Raw genomic sequence first — 23,376 nt, forward strand, 5'->3', positions numbered from 1 at the left:
CCCCAGATAAATCACTGAACTCTTCTTTTCAGAGTGACTATGTTTAAAATTTTCTAATTCAGAAAAAGTTTTTGTCACTGTTTTATGGTAAAGATGAAGTTGAAAAGTGTGCAGGATCCTGAGGTAAGAATGACAATAGACAACAAACAGGTATCTCCTAATATTCCCAGCCATTCTCAAATCTCCACCCCAGATAAATCACTGAACTCTTCTTTTCAGAGTGACTATGTTTAAAATTTTCTAATTCAGAAAAAGTTTTTGTCACTGTTTTATGGTAAAGATGAAGTTGAAAAGTGTGCAGGATCCTGAGGTAAGAATGACAATAGACAACAAACAGGTATCTCCTAATATTCCCAGCCATTCTCAAATCTCCATTCATGCAGATTTTCTTAACTGTGGGTTAATGAATTGGGCTATAACTCAATGGTTCTCAACCAGAGGTGATTTTGTCAGCAGGAGACATTTGACAATACACAGAGACCTTTTTGGATGTCATAATTCAGGGGTTTGGGTGCTACTGATATCAAATGGACAGAGACTAAGAATACTGCTATAAATCCTCAAGGCATAGGACATTCCCCACAACAGAGAATTAATCAAGTAGCCTCCAGTATCAAAAATATCAAGATTGAGAAACACTAAAATGGGCTTTCAGAGTTACATGATGGCCGTGTGTGTGTGTGTGTGTGTGTTTGAGTACCTGGTCACCTGCATCCCAAGGTCCTCTGGTTTTATTAAAATTATCAAGAACGAGTATGGCCCCAAAAGAAAGATTAATTATACATAGATATGCTATGGGCATTTATGAAATAAAATTAGCTATTACCATGAATCCCACAGGGTATTATGATGGAATTATTATATGTAAGTTTGTAATGAACATGATACAAATATATAGAATATAGATTCTTATTTTGCAACTCAACCTTAAAAATTTTACAAAGGATAAGGAGTACTGAGGAAATAGCCTGTAAATGCAAAATAATCTAATATAATACATTTTAAAAGCACTAACATATTTTTGTGTACTAAAATTCACCTGTCACTTTTTTCATTTTATGAGAACAATAGATTAGCAGACAGGATATCTCATTTAGGTTTTTTTTCTAAATAGCTATGTGACCTTGGTTATTTTATCTCTTTTATAATTCTCCCCTTGAGTCTTTCTGAGGATCACAAGGAAAAATAAGCGATGGGAGTTCCCTAAAAAGTGTTTAACAATATAAAGTATGATAATATTTTTCTGCTGACTTGTAAGCTTTTTATCTTCATATATTTTAATTTTTTTTAATTCCTGTCATTTGATCTGAACTATGACAAGACCAAAAGAATAGCTAGGTGACTAGCCTAATCAAGCCAAAGTTTGCAGTGAGACTATATCAGCATTTACCATGTATATGAGATCCGCATTAGAAAATTACATTAAAAACAAGGACCCATGGAGGCACCTGGTGGCTCAGAAAGTTAAACCTCTGCCTTCAGCTCAGGTAAGGATCTTAGGGTCCTGGGATCCTGCATTGGGCTCTCTGCTCAGTGGGGAGCCTGCTTCCCCCTCTCTCTGTCTAGCTTTGCGCCTACTTATGATCTCTCTCTGTCAAATAAATAAATAAATTCTTAAAAAAAAAACCAAGGACCCATGGATAGCAATTCAATTCATTTCAATACAGTAAACTTAATTAAGGCACTGTGCAAATGCTGACGAAATAAAGGGAGGCAGCCAGCTTCCTGGTTAACAGGAAATGGTTAACAGATGAGGATAAAGAGGGTATGAGTCTACACAGCAGCTAATGGTCCTCTCCATATCACTGTTTTCTCTCTTCTTCTTTAATATGTTGACCTATATTTATTATTTGTTCCCCAAGTCCCCTTTTTCCTGTGCATAATCAAATCCTGATTCCTTGTAGCATGTGAAGACATGAATTATAGCTCATAAAGATGTCACCTAAATTATAGTAGTGGATTTTATATTTAAAGGCTGTATCTCAGGACACGTGGGTGACTCAGTCAGCTAAGCATCTGCCTTTGGTTCAGGTCATGATCTGAAGGTCCTGGGCTTGAGCCCCTTATAGGGCTCCCTACTCAGCAGGAAGTCTGCTTCTCCCTCTTTCCTTGCCCCTGCTCTCACTCTCTCCCTCTCTCTCTCAAATAAATAAAATCCTTAATAATAATAAAATAAAAGCTATATCTCAAAACTAGAGAGAGAGTTTTATCTCATCCATAACAAGAAGCGCAATTTTTATTTTATTATACTGTAACACAGTACAGTTTTCCAACATATTAAACCTGGTACTTAGGAACAAAGTTCATATGTAGAAAGGATAAATTCTAAAGTGTGAGGAACTTGTCTATTAATGGATCCTTATAAGAGCACAAACATAGGCAAGCCTAATAAATGTTCACTGACAATAATGAGGTATAAATAAAACTATTCTTATATGTAGTTTTGTCTTGGGCAAAACTGCAATGCAAGCAGTTTATCTTTTGTTATCACTCCTTACATTGTTCTTATTCACAGTTCTCAGTAGTAATTCTACTTTTTACTAGATGATTTTTGTGTTTGTAGATTTTTTCATTTAAAGTGACTTTCTGAAATAATTAGCTATACAATAAATTTAAACTAATAATAATAATAGCAATAACACAAATCTATCAATCACTTACTATATCCTGACATACACTCAGTGTTTATATAAATTTCTTCTTTTGCTCCTCATAGTAACTCTATGAAGCACAGATTCAGCCCCTTTATATAAATAACAAAACCATGGCTTTGAAAGGTTAAGTAAACTGCCTGAACACAAAACAACTAGGAAGTAAAAGAATCAACATTGCTCTGACTTTGAAACCCGAGGGTGTTTATACATTATAGAGGTATCCATCATCCCTTGGTTTCATTTAATACCAAGATTTGGGGGTGCCTGGGTGGCTCAGTGGGTTAAGCCTCTGCCTTCAGCTCAGGTCATGGTCTCAGGGTCCTGGGATCAAGCCCCACATTCAGCTCTCTGCTCAGCAGGGAGCCTACTTCCCTTCCCCTCTCTCTGCCTGCCTCTCTGCCTACTTGTGATCTCTGTCTGTCAAATAAATAAAATCTTTAAAAAACAAAATAAATAAATAAATAGATCAACCCATCAAATCCTATGAACCATATTTAGCAAAGAGCATGTAATAATTCACAATATTTACTAAGTGTGTATCGTGAGCCAGGCACAGTTTTAAGTAATTCACAACTTTTATGTAATTAAATACAAATACAAATAAATCCTCATAACAACCCTATAAAATGTGCCTTATTATTATCCCAACTTTACTAATCAGGGAATAAGCACAAAGAGTAAGCAATTTGTCCAAAGCCACAATTAGTAGCAAAGTTGTGATTCTAAACAAAGCAGTGTGATTCTAAACATGACTCTATACACTGCTATGATACTCAGTTACCCTATCAAATACTCTTCAAACTAACTTGTCCCAGTGAAATACACTGTGGATGAAATAAATAGTTGCTCAAACTGGAAAATATTTTAGATAAATTCTAATTGGAATTATACAACCCCACACGTGATTCAGTATTTCATCACACAGTAAGGCAGTCAACATTCTTAAAAGCTGACATTTACATGAGGATTGGGTAAACACACTTCTTTCCAATAAGTTAAAATATTTTTAAAAAGTCTAGAAGCAAAATATAATTAAAATAATTCTTGTGAACTTAAAAATAAATTTTATGCACAAGTTTCAATAAGAAATGTTTGGCCACGTCAATATACTCCTTCTGAAAGATTTCAGATATAAGATTATGACTTTTTCTTGTTTCATAGCGAGATTTTACTTTAAAAGAGTCATAAATAAGCATGTTATGAAAATACTATTTGAGTATTTTTACTCAAGGAAGAAATATCATGTTTTAGAGTAATGTCAAAAGTAAACAAGAAATTCTAAAAATTAATATGAGCCTAAATTGATAGCTATAGAAATATAAAACTTTTTCACACTATTTTACAAAAATTCGTATTTGTTGACATTTAAGTTCATAATCAATTTGGAGATGTGTATTGTCATTTTAGCACCTGCATGATATGTTAAAAATATTCTCAATTTGATCATTTTTTGAAAGTGATCTATTTTGAAAAAATAAAACTAAGGGGTGCCAGGGTGGCTCAGTTATTAAAAGTCTGCCTTCGGCTAAGGTCATGGTCCTGGGGTCCTTGTATCAAGCCTTGTATTGGGCTCCCTGCTCGACAGGAAGCCTGCCTCTCCCTCTCCTACTCACCCTGCTTGTGTTCCCTCTCTTGATCAGTTAATCAAAAAATTAACTGATCACATTGATCAGTTAATTTATGATATGCATACCCTATATATTTTATTTTCACTTAAAAATGTATATTCACATACCAGTCTTAAGAGATTGAGTAAACTTATTTTGTTAACAAAAATGACTACTCACTAAAATATCATACTACCTCTCTTGTACCACAGAATGCTCCAATTAGAATTATTGGACTTTCGGTTTCTGGTTCTTCAAAGTGGAATGAGCATTTAAAGATACTTGTGAAACATTCTCAATGTTCCTACAAATATTTTACAGTTACTCCAGCTACATCTAGTTAAACATAATTATTTTTAACGATTGCCTTTATTGAGTATTTTCAAAACATTCAACATTGTTTTTGTAGAAACAAACCTCTTTCCTCACACATATTTTAACCAATTCTGCTATCTCAGAATTCAACTGACAGAAAGAAATGTTCAAGAGCACATTAAAGAGAAGTTTATTGCATGCTGTGGATACCAGTTGGAAATTTTTAGAGGAAATAAAGAGTGTTGATCATATATAGGTCAACTAAAAGAACTTCTTTTGTATTAACAATGTATAGATTAGTTTTCCCCATGACACCATTTGGGAAAATTCTGATCAAAACTGATCAAAGTTCTCTATTATCTTACAACTGGAAATTATCTATGCAAATCTGATGCTTTATTTCTACAAAAGGAATGTTCCATGTCTTCTACATTTAAGTAGTTTGGTTTTATTTTTTAATTAAAAGGGAAAGAAAATGTTTTTAAAGTTAAATACATGCTTAATAAAAACAACTGTTTATAAAGTTAAATATATGCTTAATAAAAACAACCTTAAATAATATATATTTTTTAAAATTTGGGATGAATATACCTAGTAAAAACAAGACAGACAAAAAAGAGAGCCTATAGCATTTAAAGTTCTCTTTACTTGAAAAATCTGTCCTCTCTCTCCTTTGAATGAACCACTACTATGTAAGTACTTCTTTCTGCAAAGAATTTTCTCCTTCTGAACTCTATACCCCAAATTAAGCAAGAAGGTAACATAATTTCTCCATTGAGTAATTAGCTAAAGAACTGGCACTAAGAGATAGTCAACACTTCCAGGTACTTTTTTTTCTTGGGCTACAGAGTGAAGGGAAGGAGGTATCAAAGCAAAAAGAAAAAACATGGCAATGATAAAAGAGATGTAATGTATAATGTAACAATGGGAAAACATTAATTTTGACTCCATACTCTTTATTTTCTTTTTTTCATATGATTTTATTTCCTCTTAGATGCTTCCATTATTTACTTGACACATACTTATTTTGTGGGAGAGGGTAATGTGTGATAGAAATAGAGCACAAAATAGTGGAAGTTAGAGGTATCCCTAGTTATGATAGGTATACTCAATATGGAAGCCCAAAGCCCCTGAGAAAAAAGATAAAATCTGTAACATTGAGTAATTCATGTAATCAGTAATACAAAGAAAAATCTATTGAGCAAGAACTCAGACTGAGCTTCAATTTGAAAAGGCATCATAACTATTCATAAACCAAGAAGTCTTTAAATACTTAAACCTGTGTTTATTCCTATGTAAAACTGGAACTTTAACACTGGTCCTGTTTCCCCCATGAGGATGTTGTGCTATTTAAGTAAGGTAACATAAACAATATAATATCTCAAAATACAATTATTATTTTCAAGTATGAAATAAATATGTTTAAATTTTAATTCAAAATTAATAAGATATATTTATAATCATATTTGATTTATACTTTATTGGAGTTATAGTCTATATATAAATAGCCAGAGAGTCTACATTAAAGGATTTTAAGTATAGAAAAATTAATACTAAATAATTAAATATAGTTTTGGCAATTATATCATTTTCATTTTCTGATATCCATCATCCCACAGTATCTTTTATTGTTTAGCGTTCAAAGTAAAACAATATATGGAGAATAGATTAAGGGCAATATTTAAAATTTTTAAATTAAAAATTTTAAAAAATAAATTATAATATTTTTATAATACTTAAATAGATCAATGATTCTTAATGACAGTAAATATAATGTCTGAACCAGTAAAATGTTTACTAATGTATCGACTTCTTTGGGACTGAAGGAATCACCATTTAAAATGCTGATATTTTATTTCTTCTTAGAAAACTCTTATTGAACATAAAGAAAAATTTGAAATAATGTACCAAAGTCTAATTTTTCTATAAATGGAGGCCCATTAGCAAGAACTTATTTTATATATTTGTTTTAAATGTATTTATGTTAATGCAATAAATTTATAATTCATTATATAAAATAGCATGCCACATAAATTGTCATTTCCTCACAAAACTGTTCAACAACTGTATACAATATAACATTTTTTCTTAATCAAAATTTATATAACTACACCATTATAATTTATGTAAATTTATATGTCAAATTTTTTTCTGCACACAAAATTAAATCTAAACTCTTCAACAATCTTTTTGTTTTAATTAATTTGACTGACAATAGCTATTTCCCTGTTTGACTACCAACCTATTTGTTTATACCAAAATAAAATAATTTCATATATAATAAATTGACTCTTCCAATAAGAAGATAATTTTTGTTAGCCTTTAATTTTAATTCTTTTTTTTGGTACTAAAAGTGATCAGAATCAATATTCCCATTTAATCTTAAAATATATCAAACCTCCTCTATTGAATTTTTCTAAAGAATATAACTAAGATACAAATGTCACAATCTAATTTAATTTTTATAAATTAATTTTTATCCTAGAGTATGTCTCTAATTTACCAGGAATAACAAGTCAGTGGTTAAGAGTAGTTCAAAGAAATGTAAAACAATCAAATAAACTATTTATTGAATGTCCCACGGAATGTCTGGTGACATATACTGCAGCATCAGAAAACAAAAGTTCTTTACCTTTAAAACCAAACTAAGGATCTGTTTCTTAAATCTCCAAGGCATGTAATATTAAGTATACCCACTGGGAACTTCTAAGATATTTGGAGAACCTCCAATGAGTTTCCTTCCTAGTTTTATGAATTTTAGATTATTTTCATACCAGGTTATAGAAATCATAGGCATTATCATCATTATCATGACAACTGTTCTTCACAATTCTCCCACCTTTATGTGTATTTGGTTCCATTAGCCTGGAACTTAATTTTTCCTCCCCACTTGTGATATCCTATTTTATGAGCCTCTACTTAAAAAAGAAAAAAGGAAGGAAAAGCACTATAGCACCCTTTGCTCTAGAATTCAAGTGATTTTACTTAATCAAATCCAAAAAAAAATTTTTAAACCCCATGAAATCTTATTTTTAGGTAGTATTACATTTAAAAAAAATACCACAGAATATAGTGGAGTTGAGGTATTTCATAAAACATGTATATAAATAACTAAAATTCAAGGAAAGAACTGCTTATTTTCACTAAACTTATTTTGTTGAATCCAACATTAATGCAAGGTAACTAGGCTTACAAAGTCAAAAAGGAAATAAATGTGCAGATACATATATATGTATAAATTTGGATACACAAATCTGGGGATGTATATAAATATATCCATGTGTTTAAATTTTTGCTTTTAATATTTCAATTCTGAGCCATTAATAAAGGTTCCATGAAAAAATTAGCATAAAGCTAATTTTAGAAAATGATTAGAACTTGGAAATTACTGAAAAGCCATTCTGGAAAATCAATTGATAAGGAAAAGAAAGTCCCACAAAAGAGGAGGCAATAGCAAAAGGCCCTATCTGAAATAAAGGATAATTCATGTCCTGAGTCCCTATAGCATACTGGATCATATAGAAGTAAGCACATTACCAGAGAATCTTAATTTTGTCTGCTGTCAGCTAAACCCCAAAATTATTAATAAAGGTCTATTGTAATGATAATTATAAAAATCCTAATAGCATTTATTTACTGTTTATTTTGTACCACACATGGTGCTATGGAATTTTCAAACTTTAATTCTTACAACGTATAGGTTGAATACTATCATTAACCCATTTTATACAGACATAATCTTAAGCAGTTTCCTAATTCAATTTTATTTAATGATTCAAAGAAATATGACACTTTTTTTAAGGGCCTAACCTAAATACACTTGAAGAGTAAATAGAAGTAGGAAAACGAGGATATTGAAAAGTTTAGGATGAATGTGAAAAAGCACAATATCCCTGTACTGGGGGGGGGGGGGGGGGTAAATAGGGTTTTTAATGGAAATGAAGGAAATTAACAAGAATTTGCCTTTTAGTGATTTCCCTATATAAACATTAATCAATTATATGCTACTTGAAAGTAAGTGATAAAGAAAAAGTCTGTACATTCCCTGCCAGAAACCAATTATGTATATCACATATAAAGGAAATTTTTAGAATAATCCAGAAAAAGTCAGAGAATCAGCTTATCAGTTGTTGAGATACAGAGAAAAGTGTCATCCATTCCATTAGGGCTAGGAGGCTCAGAATAATTCAGGAAATGAAGTGGCAAAAGTACAGAAATGCTATTTAAATGAAGAATCATCTGCTGAGGAATTCCAAATTGTTAATCAGAGAACCAGGTGATAATTATGAAGTAGTCTTTATATATATTACCATTCCAACCAACAAAAGCCATAATGAAAGTAAATCGAGAAAAGTGTCGGATTTTAGGAAAAAAAAAAAACATAATGACAAGTAGGTTTTTATGCTAACAAAAGAATTTGTAAAGAAGAAAATATAACCTTTGTGGACATTCAAAATATGTCAAAAACTGACCACAAATTTAGGAAGAAATCCACATACAAAACTATTCAAAAGAGAGCACAGTACGAAGGAGGGAAAACATCCCAGAAGAAAAAAATGAGTCCAAGAAATAGAAACAAGATGAATGAGATAGCTATTGTATGTTCCAGTTAAACCTACTTTTCAAAGTATCAGAAAATGCCATGAATTTTAAATTAAGTGAGCCTCGGAATTATTGGGGAACAAATAGAATAGGGAGACACAACATAACACATAACAATTCCTTCAACTAGATAGTCTTGGCCATAAGTTACAGCTGTATTAAAGGAAGCATGAGGAAGAGAGAAAGAAAAGACATTGACAGTGAGCACCAACTATGTACAGAATTCTACTTTGCACACATTCATTGGCTTCTTACTAGGATTTACAGTAAGTACAGGGGAAGCAATCAATATTTCCATTTTACAGATGAGAGAACTGAGTCTCAGAAACTATTAGTCTCAGACTTAATAGCTGGTGAAGTCAAAATTAAGCCCAAGTTCTTTATACTACACAACACTGTTAAAGGATATAGGTAGAACTATAATGTAAATTCAATGGAGGGGATCTTATCTCTTATGATGGTAGCTCAAACTCATGGGAAGTGTCTAGTGTCTGATGGGGATCCCAAAAATACTCTAAAACATGTGAATGACTATCTGAAAGAACATGTTCCCTATGGAAAAAACTATATGATTAATAAGAAAAAATACAGAACAAATTCCTGATAGAAGAAAGAAAGATGAAGAGTCAATGAAAGTATATTTATTAAATATATTCCATGCAAATAGCAATATGCAAAGTTCTCTGAAGGATTTGCAATAATATAAGTAAATGATGTTAAATAAGACAGTAGCTGTTACATTTCTTTGCAGGCTCAAACATTTAACAGTCTACCATAATGTAAAGCTGATGGAATAAACACTATAAAATGGAATGTGCAGAAATTCAGAATTCAGAGAAGGAAGAGTTAGAACGGGTCTAGAGAGGTTGAAAATGTTCTTGAATTATATAAGACAAAAATAGAACTTTATTTTGGGAAATCTTTGGATAGACAAAAAACAAGTCAATATGAAACTCTCCTCTTGGGTACACATTTTAAAATCTGCAGAAGGTGGACACTAAAGCACAGTAAAGAAGATGCTTCAATTACATACCATCAGATTAAAAACAAGTTTTCATTCAATTAGACTATAAACTACATATACTCCTTCTATCAATTAGCAAAAAAGGGCAAACTATGTAGTTCCAATATGTTTCATTTTATCCACTGACTACAATTAACCATATGATTCAGTAACATGATTGACATGTTCAATGAAATTAGAATAAAAACATCTTTTAGAGGTCCTCAAATCTCTTTGATCTTCCCATCTAGTTTGGGAAATAATGGTGCCCAACAAATCTCAGGCTGCCTAATCTTTTCCAAGGGAGGGTTAAATCAACCTGGTACAGATGTTTGGAGTTATGCCAGAATGAGTATTCCAATGATTTAATTGGAAAGTTGGAATAATACAGCAAGGAACTACTGCTGCTTCTTTTTGTCAAAATGCTCCAAGAAATATTACAACTTCTAAAAAATGATGAGCATGGGTCTTGGAGACACACACGCCAGGATCAAGTCCTGGTTATGCCATTTACTACCTGTATTAAAGTTAAAAACTAAATAAATATAAAAAAATTAAACAAATACAAAAATAAAGTTATTCACCTATGAATTTGTTTCTTCACTTACAAAGTAGAAAAATTATAGGCTGTTATGAGGATTCAATAAAATAGGCAATGGATAATGCCTAGCTTTAAATGATAGTCAAAAGCTGTTCATTTTTTTCTCTTGTATTATCAGTAGCTTCTAATAATTAGGGATGAAATCATTATTGGATGAGAGATTTTATTTCATAATATTTATAGTTCTAAGAATTCACTCTTTTCCAATCTAATAAATGCTTGACTATGTAATATATGCTATGTATTTAATCTCATTTAAAATAATCTCACATTTTTCCTCAAACATATAACACACCTTGATTTTTTTTTAATCATTACTGACTTAACAGTAGGTAAAATATGGCTGGTGCTCAACAAATTTTTAGTAACTGAATAAGCAATAAATTTATCAACCATTTTGATCTTTTTCTTAGGGAGAGACACAAGATAGAAGAAATGCCATGGGGCTTGGGAAAAAGGGACCTAGATTTCAATTCTGGCTCAGCTGCTACCCATTTTACCTGCGGCAGGTTAACTCATTTTTCTAAGCCTGAATTTATTTGGCGATAAAACTGGGAAAGCAATAACTTACTGCATATATTGTTGAGAAAGTACGTCATATAGACACTCAGTAACTGTTAGTTGAATCTGAATCATGATGATGATGGCTTCGTCATGATTACGAACCTAAATCATTCTGCTGTGCATTTGGCAAACATGCAAAATTAAAGCAAGCATTCATATTTTCTGAGCTTCTCCTGAGTTTATTGTGTATGGATAAAATGGTGATATATATGGAAAGTTCTTGCCCATACAGATTGCTTCTGAACTGTGATGCCTTCAGCATACATACAGATGACCTAAAAAATCACAAGAGCATATCTAATCCTGAATAATTATTTGCTACCCCAACTAGAATACTTTTTTCTGACTTTTTTTTTTAAATTCTCACTCTCCTATTGCTATTCCAATGTTGTCACCAGTTATCACTTCTTTTCTCCTAAACTTTCACAAACGTTAATCTTCACCCTCTAACTATTCCATTCTCATCACATGTACTTTCTAACCTTTCATTTCTTCTCTCTGTCTCTTTTCATTTCTCCCTCTGTTCTCAACGTCACATCTGACCACCCAATTACAGTGATTTCTTCCTCCTGTTAAGTGAGTCAAATCACTCACCTGTTGAGTATAAAATTTGTGGTTTCCTGCTATCGAGTGCTCCGGGTCTGCACCCTGATAATTGGGAAGCCTCTTTTGGTATGTTTCACTTCCAGATTTGAGTTGCATTTGCTTATGGGGCTCAACAACAAAAATACAAGTATGTCCATTAAACAGAATCTCTAAAATACAAAATGTCAAGAGTTTAGCTAAACCACTCCAGGCTATCCCTGCCTACACATCCATTCCATGAGGCCAAGTGGCACTCAGGAATCTTGAACTGACTGACACTATAGCCCCTTCACTCGTGCATCTCCAGAAGAGTCATAAGCAAATCCAAGTTCCTGATATGACTTACCCAGCAGTCCCTGTGAGCAACATTCTCTTCCTGTCTCCCCTTGTGTATCTTCTCCTTCTGGGAGCCTAAGATAAAACTCTGCTCTTTTTGGTTAGAATTGACCAATAGGCTCTGAACCAAGGAACCCCCAAACCCTCCACCCATTGACCCTCATTAAGGCATGTACTCCAGGTGTGGCTGAACTCTTTGCCTGGACTTCCCATGTGGCCCCTGGAGTGTGCCATGTGTCTCCTCCAGGATCTGTGAGTAACAAACTCCTCTATTTCCATTTCTCCTTGTTTTTTTGTTTTGTTTTTCTTGTTCAACCACAGATCACTACCTGATATCCTGGTGTTCTATTTAACAAATGATATTTTAACAAAATCACAGCAAAAATATACATTCAACAGATACTGTACAATTGGTTCACAAATAATTGAAGTGATGATTTAAAAATCATATCAGTAAGTAAACACTGCCATAAATTTCAGATTAAGATTAAGAAAAGCAACATAAAATGATTTGCTAATATAAATGTAGTACTTAGTATGTGGTAAGTATACTGTGGTAACATTTTACATGTACTATCTCATGTAATCCATGTAGTTCTGTTAGGAACATACTAATCGAGAATAAGGTATTTGTTCAAGGTCATGTAGCTAGTTAGTAATGAGAGAAGTAGGAATTCAAATTCTCAACATGTCAAAGCATGACAGGTTTCAATGCAACTAAACAATTACAAAAGAAGATAAACATTATACATAAACAAAAATAACATTTTATATCTATTATTTCCCATTAATGATGTATGAGAAAAAAATTTATCATTGACATATGCTCAATAAGACAGGGAAGCAATTATTCAAAGATTTATATATAATTTCCTGTTGTGAAAATACTCCAAAAAATTAGCCCCTGATCCCACTGTAGGTCAAAGTCCAAAGTTACTAGCTATCTTTTAAAGTAAACATAAACGAACTAGTAACTTGGAAGGAAGACATATAGTTGAATGCAAAATATAATTTTAGAGCTTCAGTTTGTATAACATACATTTCTTCATCATGGGAAAGGTGTAGATTTGGGATTATTCCAATTATTTAATGAATTATATGAAACAAAATTTATTCATTTTCATGGGAATTAGTTTATTATATTCTTTTAAATACAAATATTATTTTATTATTAATTCATTTTTATTGTTTTATTGTATTATTCAGTTTTATTGTACAAATTATGGGCTTAATTTTGTCATCCCAGTGATGTGAAATTTTAGATAGTTTGATCAGAAGTCACTCACATAACACACTTTCCCCCTTCATCCCTCTTTTCCTCCCCTTGCCTCTTCTTCTTTCTCACCTTCAATTCCTTCATACAACATTCAGATTTTGAGCACTAAAAATTGTGTCAAGCAATGTTAGGCAGTAGAGATGCCATCAATCCCACTGACCAATTACAAGATATTAATCGAAAACAGGTTGCTTATAAACCAAACATATCTAAAGATGTTCTCCTATAAGAAATATGTTATCTGTAAGATGAAGAAAACATTATGATTCCTTTGATTTATTCATTTAATATCTTGATACAATAGTATATAATGTTATTGCAGAGAATATACAAACAATACACTTGCTTTCTGATTACAGCAATTCTGTTCGCAATGTCTCTTAAATCCTTTTAATATCTCTAAATTTAATTCAGTTGCATAAGGGGAAAGGGGTTTCTGAAGACAACTAAACACATTTTTCCATGGCCCTTTTATTTTTATTTTTTTTTTTTGCATGTTTAATTTCTTTTTTTAAATAAATTTATTTATTTTTTTAATAAGCATATAATGTATTTTTATCCCCGGGGTATAGGTCTGTGAATCACCAGGTTTACACATTTCACAGCACTCATCATAGCACATACCCTCCCCAATGTCCATATCCCCACCACCCTCTCCCGTCCCCCCTCCCCCCATGGCCCTTTTAAATCACCCAAAACGTTTCACTACTTTATGGCAATAGCTATAGCTTTAAAGAAACCCTATCTTGTAGCATCAGTTTGGGCACTGGACCTGTGTCCAAACAACTTAGTGAAATTCACTAAAGAACAATTTAGTTCTGGACCAAAAAGGGTTATAAACATCTTCCTTAAATTGAACAAATTACCAGCTATCTGGAAAGTATAATACACTGGCTACTGTTCAAAAGAACAGCACTTAATGCTGGCAACACCGCTAAATTCCTCCTTTCCTATATTCCCCTTTTCCTAGAGAAAGTGATTAAAAGACCAATTCCCATGCCAACTGGTTGCTTAAGAGCATCAAAGGTCCTCTGTCAGGATTCAGAACTTGATATGGCTTAGAAACCACTATGCTAATAGATAACCTCTTCAACATTATAAATTAAAGCCATATGACCACATTAAAATTCTATGCGCTAGTATCAATACCCTGTGGTTTATAAAGTACTGTTGACCTGCCTCTGGGAGATGGTTGGAATGATACAAAAGTTCTGCTCAGGTTTGAGGCATATAGTTACTCTTCAAATGAGAATGATTTGTCCATAGCAAATAGCCATTTCTCTCTACCTCTGTATCTTTATTGATTTGATTTAATTGAAATTTTAGGAAAAAGGAAGAAGAGGCTCATGAGTTCAGGTAGAAACAAAAAATGTTAGAGGTCACAATAGACCTATTACTATTTTGAACTGTTCCTCTTATTTGATTAGAACTGCAAATGGCAAAAGCCTTACTATATAACTTAAAATCTTTGATCTTCTTAAAATTATAACTACAACTTTAAATCTTACAACCATACCACTGCATTTCAAACTTACCCTGCTGAAACCCTCAGTAAGCAAAACATCTAAAATCTTGGCACAGCATGTGTATGCGTGCACAGGTGCACACATACACATAGAAGTTTTCTCAAACAGTACTCACCTTCTACTCTACAGAGTACATTTAATTAAAAAAAAAAAAGATACCTTTAGTATCCAGTACATTTCTTCAAGATCCACCAGTAGGCTGTGTCTTACACTGAATGATTCCAATGTATCTGTCTTAACCTGCTGGGATTTCTGCAGCAATCACTTAAGACAGACACTTGTGATATATAGATATTCAATATATTTAATTACTATATACTTATACTTATATAGTGATTATACTTATATAATAAACTTAATCACTATAAATATGCAGACCCAACAAAGTATTAAATATACTACAATTATTAAAATGTGAAATAATTAATAAACTAAAACACAAACACATTTATCCCCCCACTTATCCTTCTACGGAGTCATTAATTTAAAAAATAGTAGATGCTAGCCTAATATATGTAAGGTTTGGTGTTAAGGCCCTAGAAAGAGTTATAGTGCTTACACACCCAGCTGGTTTGTCAATTAAAATGAACATAGCAGAAAACAGAAAGTACACTTCAACAAAACACCAAAGAACTTTTTCGTATTATTAAATTTCTTCACTATCTTTCAAATGATATTACATTTTTACATAAGGGGACTAATTAAAATCCAATTTGATAATGAGTATGACCATGTACGAAAATCCTAAATTTTACTCTCTAGGAGATGGGAAGTTCTTGTTTCCACTGGTGCATCTGAAACACATAAAATACCTGACAAAAGAGCATGTGACCCAATTTTAAAATCCCTTTACAAAAGCAAAAAGGCAGCTAATACGATGCATCTAGGAAAGAAAGAGCAATAAATTTTATTTTCTTCTTATACATGGAAAGCATCTATGACAATCTATAATGAATCAGCAAAACTTTGAAAAGGATGGCATGGCAGAGATCATTAAGTCCAACTTCCCTCCCAATTCAGAAATCCTTTCTTGAACATCCTTGAGAGAGGCTCTCACTTCATTAATGATGGTTTTTAAATTACCATCTTTCTTTCAAAAGCAGGGAGAAATACACCAAAAGTAGACTATTCCTACATAAGTGCCTTTAGAAAGTATTTTGAAGAAGTTAAAGGAAGGATGCCAAATGATCTAATACTCAGTTAGCAAGGGGAAAAAACCAAAAACCAAAACAAACAAAAAAAACCCTTCAGCTCTTCTTTGTACATTTCATGATGTCTACAATGTCTTAATTTATGTCATGCTGAATATGATATACAAGTGATTTGATTTCTAATCAGAAGACTCAAATGGCTTGAAAGACTAATTCCTACAGTAGTCAAACACCAGAATCATGGGCATTGTTATGACCATATACTTGAAAAGAAACTGGAAATTTTTATTAGTTCCTCAGGTATTAAGCTACATAAAAGAAGAAAGGCCTTTAATTCCTATTGATTTCAATAGGCAAGTCGGTAGGAATTATCTCAGCATTTTGATCCCATATCCACAAAGAGTTTAGCCCTCCTTTACTTTCACTCAGTAAAAAAAAAAAAAAGATATGGAATTACCGAGTCTTGCCAATATTTATAATATTTATTAATCAATGTCTTTATTTTCCCACCCTCAACAACATTATTTCCTCAAATATTAATCAGCATATATTTAATTAAATATTTACATATTTGGTTTATTATTCTCATTATAATCTGGGTGTGGGAAAATAAATCCATCTTTTTTCTTTGTAATATGCCCCAATGTCATTATGGTTTAACTTCTATGCATGTCTCCCTCAACAGCTATTATACCCAGTGCTGGTAAGCAACATTTATGGTGCCATGGGCAAAGCAGTCATTTAATCAAATATAATTAAAATCACTGAAATTATTACCTTTCACTATATATCAATCAAGTTTCCACCAGCAAAACTTAAAACATTCTGGACATTTAAAACAGGAAATGTAATGAAAGAAATTGATTGCAAAGTGTGTAGAACTGAGAAGCTGTATAGATAATGGTAAGACAATCCACGAGTTCAAACAGCAGGAAGCCACTACTATTCCTAGGAGAGAAGAACAAAGAGATGAGAGCGTAAACAGAAGCCCAAGAGCCAGTTATCTGGTAGATGATGGAGAATGGAGGTCCAAATGGGAGATGGGAGACACTGCTGGACACTGTCCAAAGCCATGAAGAAGGGGAGAAACACTGTGGAGTCACACTCTTCATATATCTTCCCTTCTTCCAAAATTACCCTCCATTGGGCAACTGCACAATATGAAGACAGATGACGATGGCTGCCTGGGAAATGCAGGCTCAGGGATTAGCTCTGCTCTCTATCTCCACTAGCACAGGGTACAGAATGAAAGTTGGACTGTTCAATCAGGTCCAGAACTGTCACAAACAAAGTGTGAACCTTTCCCTAAGTTCTTCGGAAGTCAGGTATTACAGAATTAACTTATTCCATGGAGCTGTTCAATTGCAAAGCCAATCTACTGAAAATAAGTACTTCATTAACAAGAATGTGTTCAAAGATTTACACAATCACATAGGTTTATCAACTCTTCTAAACAAAAAAGGCTGGGCAAAATAAATCTATCTAGAAAACTTTAAAATAACTATACTGTCCTTTAACATAACAGATATACCAAGAAATATGTCATGCTAATTGAACAGCATTGCAAATCATTACAGGTAATGGTGTAGCATTTTATTCAGTATTCTAGAACACATTTTTTCCAAAATGACACACTAGGATAATCTATTTCCCTTTCTATTTTGAAGAAGGGAAAAAAATTCAGAATTTTAAATATATTTGTCCAACACTACTGAATAAACATTTAGGTCTTTAAATAATGCTTTAATGTTCTAAATTGAAAATGCTTATGTAGTTAAACAATGTATTTGAAATATGTATTGCATCAATGTGCAAGAATGACTCAACAATGTGAGACAATCTGATGATACCTAAAAGGACAGCACAATTGATTTCTACTGCTATAGGTAATTCTGTAGTCTCATGAATAAATCCTTTACTTTCTTATAACCAATAGCAAGCATTTCAAAACAAAACTAATTAATGTAGTCTAATCAAAATGCCAATGTTTCAGACAAATAGTTCTGAAAAGTGATAAATACTCATCATACCCACTTATAAATCTACTTGAGAAAGTTTTGTGGCTTCCAATAAAAATATCTTCTATGGAAATGTGCTCTATATTCTCTGTTGTAAGCAAAAATCATCCCTTTTATTACAATATTATATTGGGATTTCATATATAACTTCCATTCAAACCTACTATATTAAAATGACAGAGTTGTGTTTAACTTTGCTAAGGTAAAAGAAGATATCACATTTAAGAAAAGAATCTCTTCCTTTCTTTGATTAAAGCATGACAAGTAGAGAAAAGGATTTTTTGAATTCATATCAGGAAGGCGGCTTAAAATGTACAAAAATCATACCTAAGAGCTGAGGTAGGAACAGACTGAAAGAATTAGCTTAAAAATGACGTGTTTAAAAAATGTTCAGTCACTAAGAGGATATAAATGAGGATGTTCCTTGTATTGTTTCCAAAGAATATTAAACATTTTGGACATGTTAACATAACTGTGTTTGTTCATATGATAAGAATAAAAAACTGTCTCACATTAAAGTGACTGCAAAACTATATTTTAAAAATCATCTAAAATTTACATATTGATCCAGAGCCCTGTTATGTTTCCCCTGATTCTCCAGGTCTAGAAACAGAGGGTCCTAAAATGTGACGAATGTGGTTCTAGCATCTTCTGGTCTTTGCTATGTCACATCACGAAAAACATTAACTCCTATCTTCCATGTACTACAACATGCAATTTGAAGATTGGAGAAAAAGTTAATTTCTCCATAGGCAGATTAACAAATTTAGTTACGTATAAACTACTAATATGAATTAAACATAGAGCAATTGAAGTCAATATTTAATAAGTTAATGAAAACATTAATTTGTGTCTGTAGCAAATTTCAATGTATTCTAAGACATACATGCATGTACTGAAATCCAAAGTTTAAGTAAAGGCGGTACCAAAGGTTCTGTATTGAAAAGATGCATCATTAAAACTCTATCAGGAAGGTCCAAATAGCTCAAGTGAATCCTTCAGAGATTTATCAGTGAATAACATTATTAGAAGTAAGGGAAATTTTGACACTTAATATATTGCTTCACTAACTTTAAAAGCAAAATTAAAATGATAAGAATGCTGTAGTTATTAAAAGAAGTTTCATTGTAAGTCCACAATTTAAGCTAAACAGAGAAGATGATTTGTAAAATGATAGTTATAGTTAGTAGATCACAGAATGATTTCCCTGTTGTATTATAATGCCACTTAAGGAAAGTTTTGTTTTCCCTGATTTTTTTTTTCTCTAAAACAGACATTCTGGCATTTAGGAGATAGAAATGTATCATTTGACCTTTACACTTCTATTTCATTAATGCAACCACAAGCAACAGAGTCACTGACTGACATGTTTGCACTTTCAGGCCTTTAGCTCTTAGAGTTATTTGATAGCTGTTATGCCACTATTTGTTCTTTCTTAGAGACACTTTGAGGAATGTTTTACATTAAAAACAGAGCATATTGGGTAAAGTTTAATAAATGATATCATGTAATTTCAGTAAAATGTTCTCCTGAGCACTAGATTTTTGTACTTTGATGGGAGGGGGTGTATGTTTGAAGGCAAATTTTGTTTTGTTTTGTTTCCTAATGAATTAGAGAGCAACATCAAATATGATTCTAAATCTCCAATGTAAAAACATAAAATATAACTGTGACGTTACTTTTGATGAAAAATGTGACACCTGACTTACATACTCAATTGACAGTCCTTAAGCTCTGTCTGCATTGGTATGAACAGAGCAAATACCAGATGCAGAAGGAAGAGTCAAGAAAAATAAATGATAGAATTGAACAATTTTTAACAGAGAATTTCTCATAAATGCATATATTAAACTAGTTTAAAAAAACCTACAGACAATGTAAAAAGGTAAAAAGTGAGATACTCCCTAGAGAATTACAGAATTATTATAAGCGAATTACTTTGGGTAAAAAGTAATGTAGATCAGACTTCTGTTTCATAGGACAAGAAACTATTGTGGTTATTGAAAAAATAAACACTGTAATTGGTAGAGACATCACTTAAAAGAGACAGAGATTTTATTCTTTTTAAAAAGTTTAAGAGTCAAAATCTCCCTCATTAAGATATTACAAAAGTCAGGATAGAGCATCTCAAAGGATGTGTTACAGTGTACACAAGTAAACAAGGGCTGCACCAAAGCAACAACACTGGAAGGATACTGCCCCAACTAGCTAGAGAAGCTTCAGCAGTCTAACCAATGAGAGAACTAAACCTAGGTCTCCTAGAAGCAGAATGCACTTTCAGATATTTTAATTAGCTATAGCAGGTATTAGATTCATTAGAAACAAAATGCCAAGATATCTCACCCAAGACAAGTAGTGTAACAAACCCTTTAGGTTGAAAATGTTCACACTCATTACAAATAAGTAATATGCTGCCACACACACATAGATTGCAGCTCCTATGATCTGTGTTTGCAGCCTCTCAAGGTAGTGCTTCATGCTCACCACTGTTGTTCAAACTTCCAAAACAAACTTAATATAAAGAACATAAATGGGGGTTTTATTTATATCCTCTATGTGACATAGAGTTCATAGCTTTCACCAGCAATGAAAAGGCATTTACCAAGTTAAAACAGATTTTATGTTACTTTTGTATACATTCAGTGGCATTCTGTATTTACAGCATCATAGATAACATATTATGAAAGCATATTAGTCATTAGTGGATATCAGAAATTATAATAGTATGCCAAGTGAATTCGGAGTCCTAAGCGTGTTTCAGAAGGTGTAAAACATATACCACACCCAGATCCCAGATCGTTAAATTTAAGATATGTTGCACAATTCAAACAGAAACCTATCCCACACTCTGTCACCTTAGACATGCCGTGTATACTGATTTTGTGCATCCACACTTACAAGCCAACTACCACCCAGTGGAGAGAAAGGAGATCTTTCAGGGAGATTTGAAGTGTACGTCAGCTGGGGGTGTCAGGGGGAGAAGGTAGGGAGATGGGAAATGAAGGAATAAGAGTGTTTAGCCTTGTTTAGATCTAAGCACTGCTGATCATCAATTCCTATTTTCACAAGAGAGAAAAAAAAAAGCAGCTCACTCTACAGTGTTGCTCAGGGGTAAAATCAGGCTGTGGATGTTCACTAATGACAAAACATTTCAGTGCTTAAGCTTAGGGAAAAGAAGAGAGGAAGGGAGAGTAAGAAAAAGAAGTAAAAGTGAACAGGAAGGAGGGAGGAAGGAGAGGAGGAAGAAGGGATCAAGAGACACAGAGCGATGGGGGGGCATGTGTACACATGTGTGAGTGACCGTGTGGGGAACAGTGAAGGAGTGTGTGCCTTTTAGACCATGAAAGAGAATGTGAATATGAAAGTGGTTGTTAGAGCATGGAAGTGCCAGTGTGTGTGAGGATGTGAAAGAGAGTATGGGAGTGAGTGTGTTGAAGGGAAAGAGGTTTGTGAGTGTGAGAAAATGGTAACTGGAAGGGTTCAGAGGGAACATGCATGTGTGTGTGACGGTGATGGGAAAGGAATGGGGAGAGGGATGGGAAATGTGACTCAAAAAAGGGAAGACAAGATCACAGAATAGGGACATGAGCGAGGAAGAGAAAGAAGGAATGGGGAGAGGTGATGCGTGGAGGAAAGGGGGGCTAAACTGGATCAGAAATCACTGTGGTGAAGATAAACAGGAGGAGAAAATAAGAGAAAAGGCAGGAAAGATTACAGAGAAAACAGGAAAAGGATGAAAACAGGCAACAGAGGAAAAGGAGAGTAAGAAGGAACTGGGAAAACAGGAAAAGAAAATGAGGAGGCGAAAAAAGAAGCGAGGAAACAATCAGTGGAAGGAAAGAAAGCTGAAGACAGAGAAACTGAGCCTAAGTGTCCAAGTGAAAGGGAAAATAAATGGGAGCAGGGAGCCAGCAGTTTGCAAAAGTCGCTTAGGCTAGAGTAAAATAGACCTGATAAACTTGTCAGACTCTCCAAGAGTACCCCATGACAGTAAAACACAGACCTTGTGAAATGAGTTTCAAAGTGGCACCTGCCCCTCCTAAACCTCACTCCTCACTCATCCCCGGACTACTTGGCGATCCGGCAAAGTGCTTTAGCATCACGCGTCCAGCTTGCTACCTGCCCCAGTGTAAAGGGGCCAGGCTCCAGGCAGATCCAGCACCTGGATTTCTTGAGAGGTGTGTGTGTGTGTGTGTGTGTGTGTGTGTGTGTGTGTGTGTTTATGGTGATCACCATCAGCATTATTACTCAGTGTTTAAAAAAAAAAAAAAAAAAGCAAGAAGGGTGGAAAGAGAGACAGAAAGAAAGACTGAGACAAGTACGAAAAGCACGCCGTTCCTCCTACCTAAGCACCGCCGTGTCCCCTTTTCTGACCATCATGTTGTCCACGGCCGCCCAGGGGAAGTCCACACTCTGTCCAGCCGGGAGGCAGGAGGGTAGCAGGCAGCACAGGCTGAGGAGCACCGCCGCCAGCCACTGGTTCGAGCAACAAGCACCCTGCACCAACAGCATCATGTCCATCCCTGCTAGGGCTGCTCACTCTCCAGCAGCTTTCAGCTCGCACTCCCCCACCCCCTGGTGCTGGCGAGTCTTCCCGGGAACCAGGCGGCGCGCCACAGGATTTTTTTTTTCTTTTTTTTTTTCCCTTTTTTCCCCTTTTTTCTTTTTTTTTCTTTTTTTGTGTTTTTTTTTGGGGGGGGAGGGGGGGTGGGGGGGGTTTTTTTTTTTTTTTTTTTTTTTCTTTTCCTTTTTGTTTTTGGCTGTTTTTTCTCTCTCTCTCCCTCTCTCTCTCTCTCTTTTTTTTTTTTTTTTTTTTGCCTCCCCTCCTCCTTCTCTTCGCTTTCCCTCCCTCCCTCCCCTCCCACCCCCTGGCACCACGCTACACCTCCTCTCGGTTGCGTTTGGCCAAGTCCGGAGTGAGTCTAATTCTCGGGCGGCTCGCACACCATCTAGCGAGGAGGCGAGCGCGCCGGCGAGTGAGGGAGGAGGCGCGGCGGCGGCGGCGGAGGCAGGGCGAGCGGCGGCGGCGGGCGGCTGCAATCGCAGCAGCAGCAGCAGAAGCAGCGCGGGGCGCAGCGGCGGCCGCTGGCCCCCGGGCTCGCGCGCGTTGCCAAGCGGCCGTTTCCTTAGCAACCCCG

The 23,376-nt window shown here is 34.1% G+C and overlaps 1 protein-coding gene across 1 annotated transcript in view; it reads right to left on the reverse strand.

The window, feature by feature from the left end:
• The window catches only part of NEGR1 (neuronal growth regulator 1), an 860,988-nt gene extending 838,057 nt beyond the window's left edge, over positions 1 to 22,931 (reverse strand). Inside the window, exon 1 of the mRNA XM_059375117.1 lies at positions 22,584 to 22,931. Coding sequence (XP_059231100.1) covers positions 22,584 to 22,759 — 176 coding nt within the window. The 5' untranslated portion in view covers positions 22,760 to 22,931. The remainder of the gene's footprint in view (positions 1 to 22,583) is intronic.
• Between the last annotated feature and the right edge of the window lie 445 nt (positions 22,932 to 23,376).

Source organism: Mustela nigripes, chromosome 14 (genome assembly GCF_022355385.1).
Source record: "Mustela nigripes isolate SB6536 chromosome 14, MUSNIG.SB6536, whole genome shotgun sequence".
NCBI classification, from domain to species: Eukaryota; Metazoa; Chordata; class Mammalia; order Carnivora; family Mustelidae; genus Mustela; species Mustela nigripes.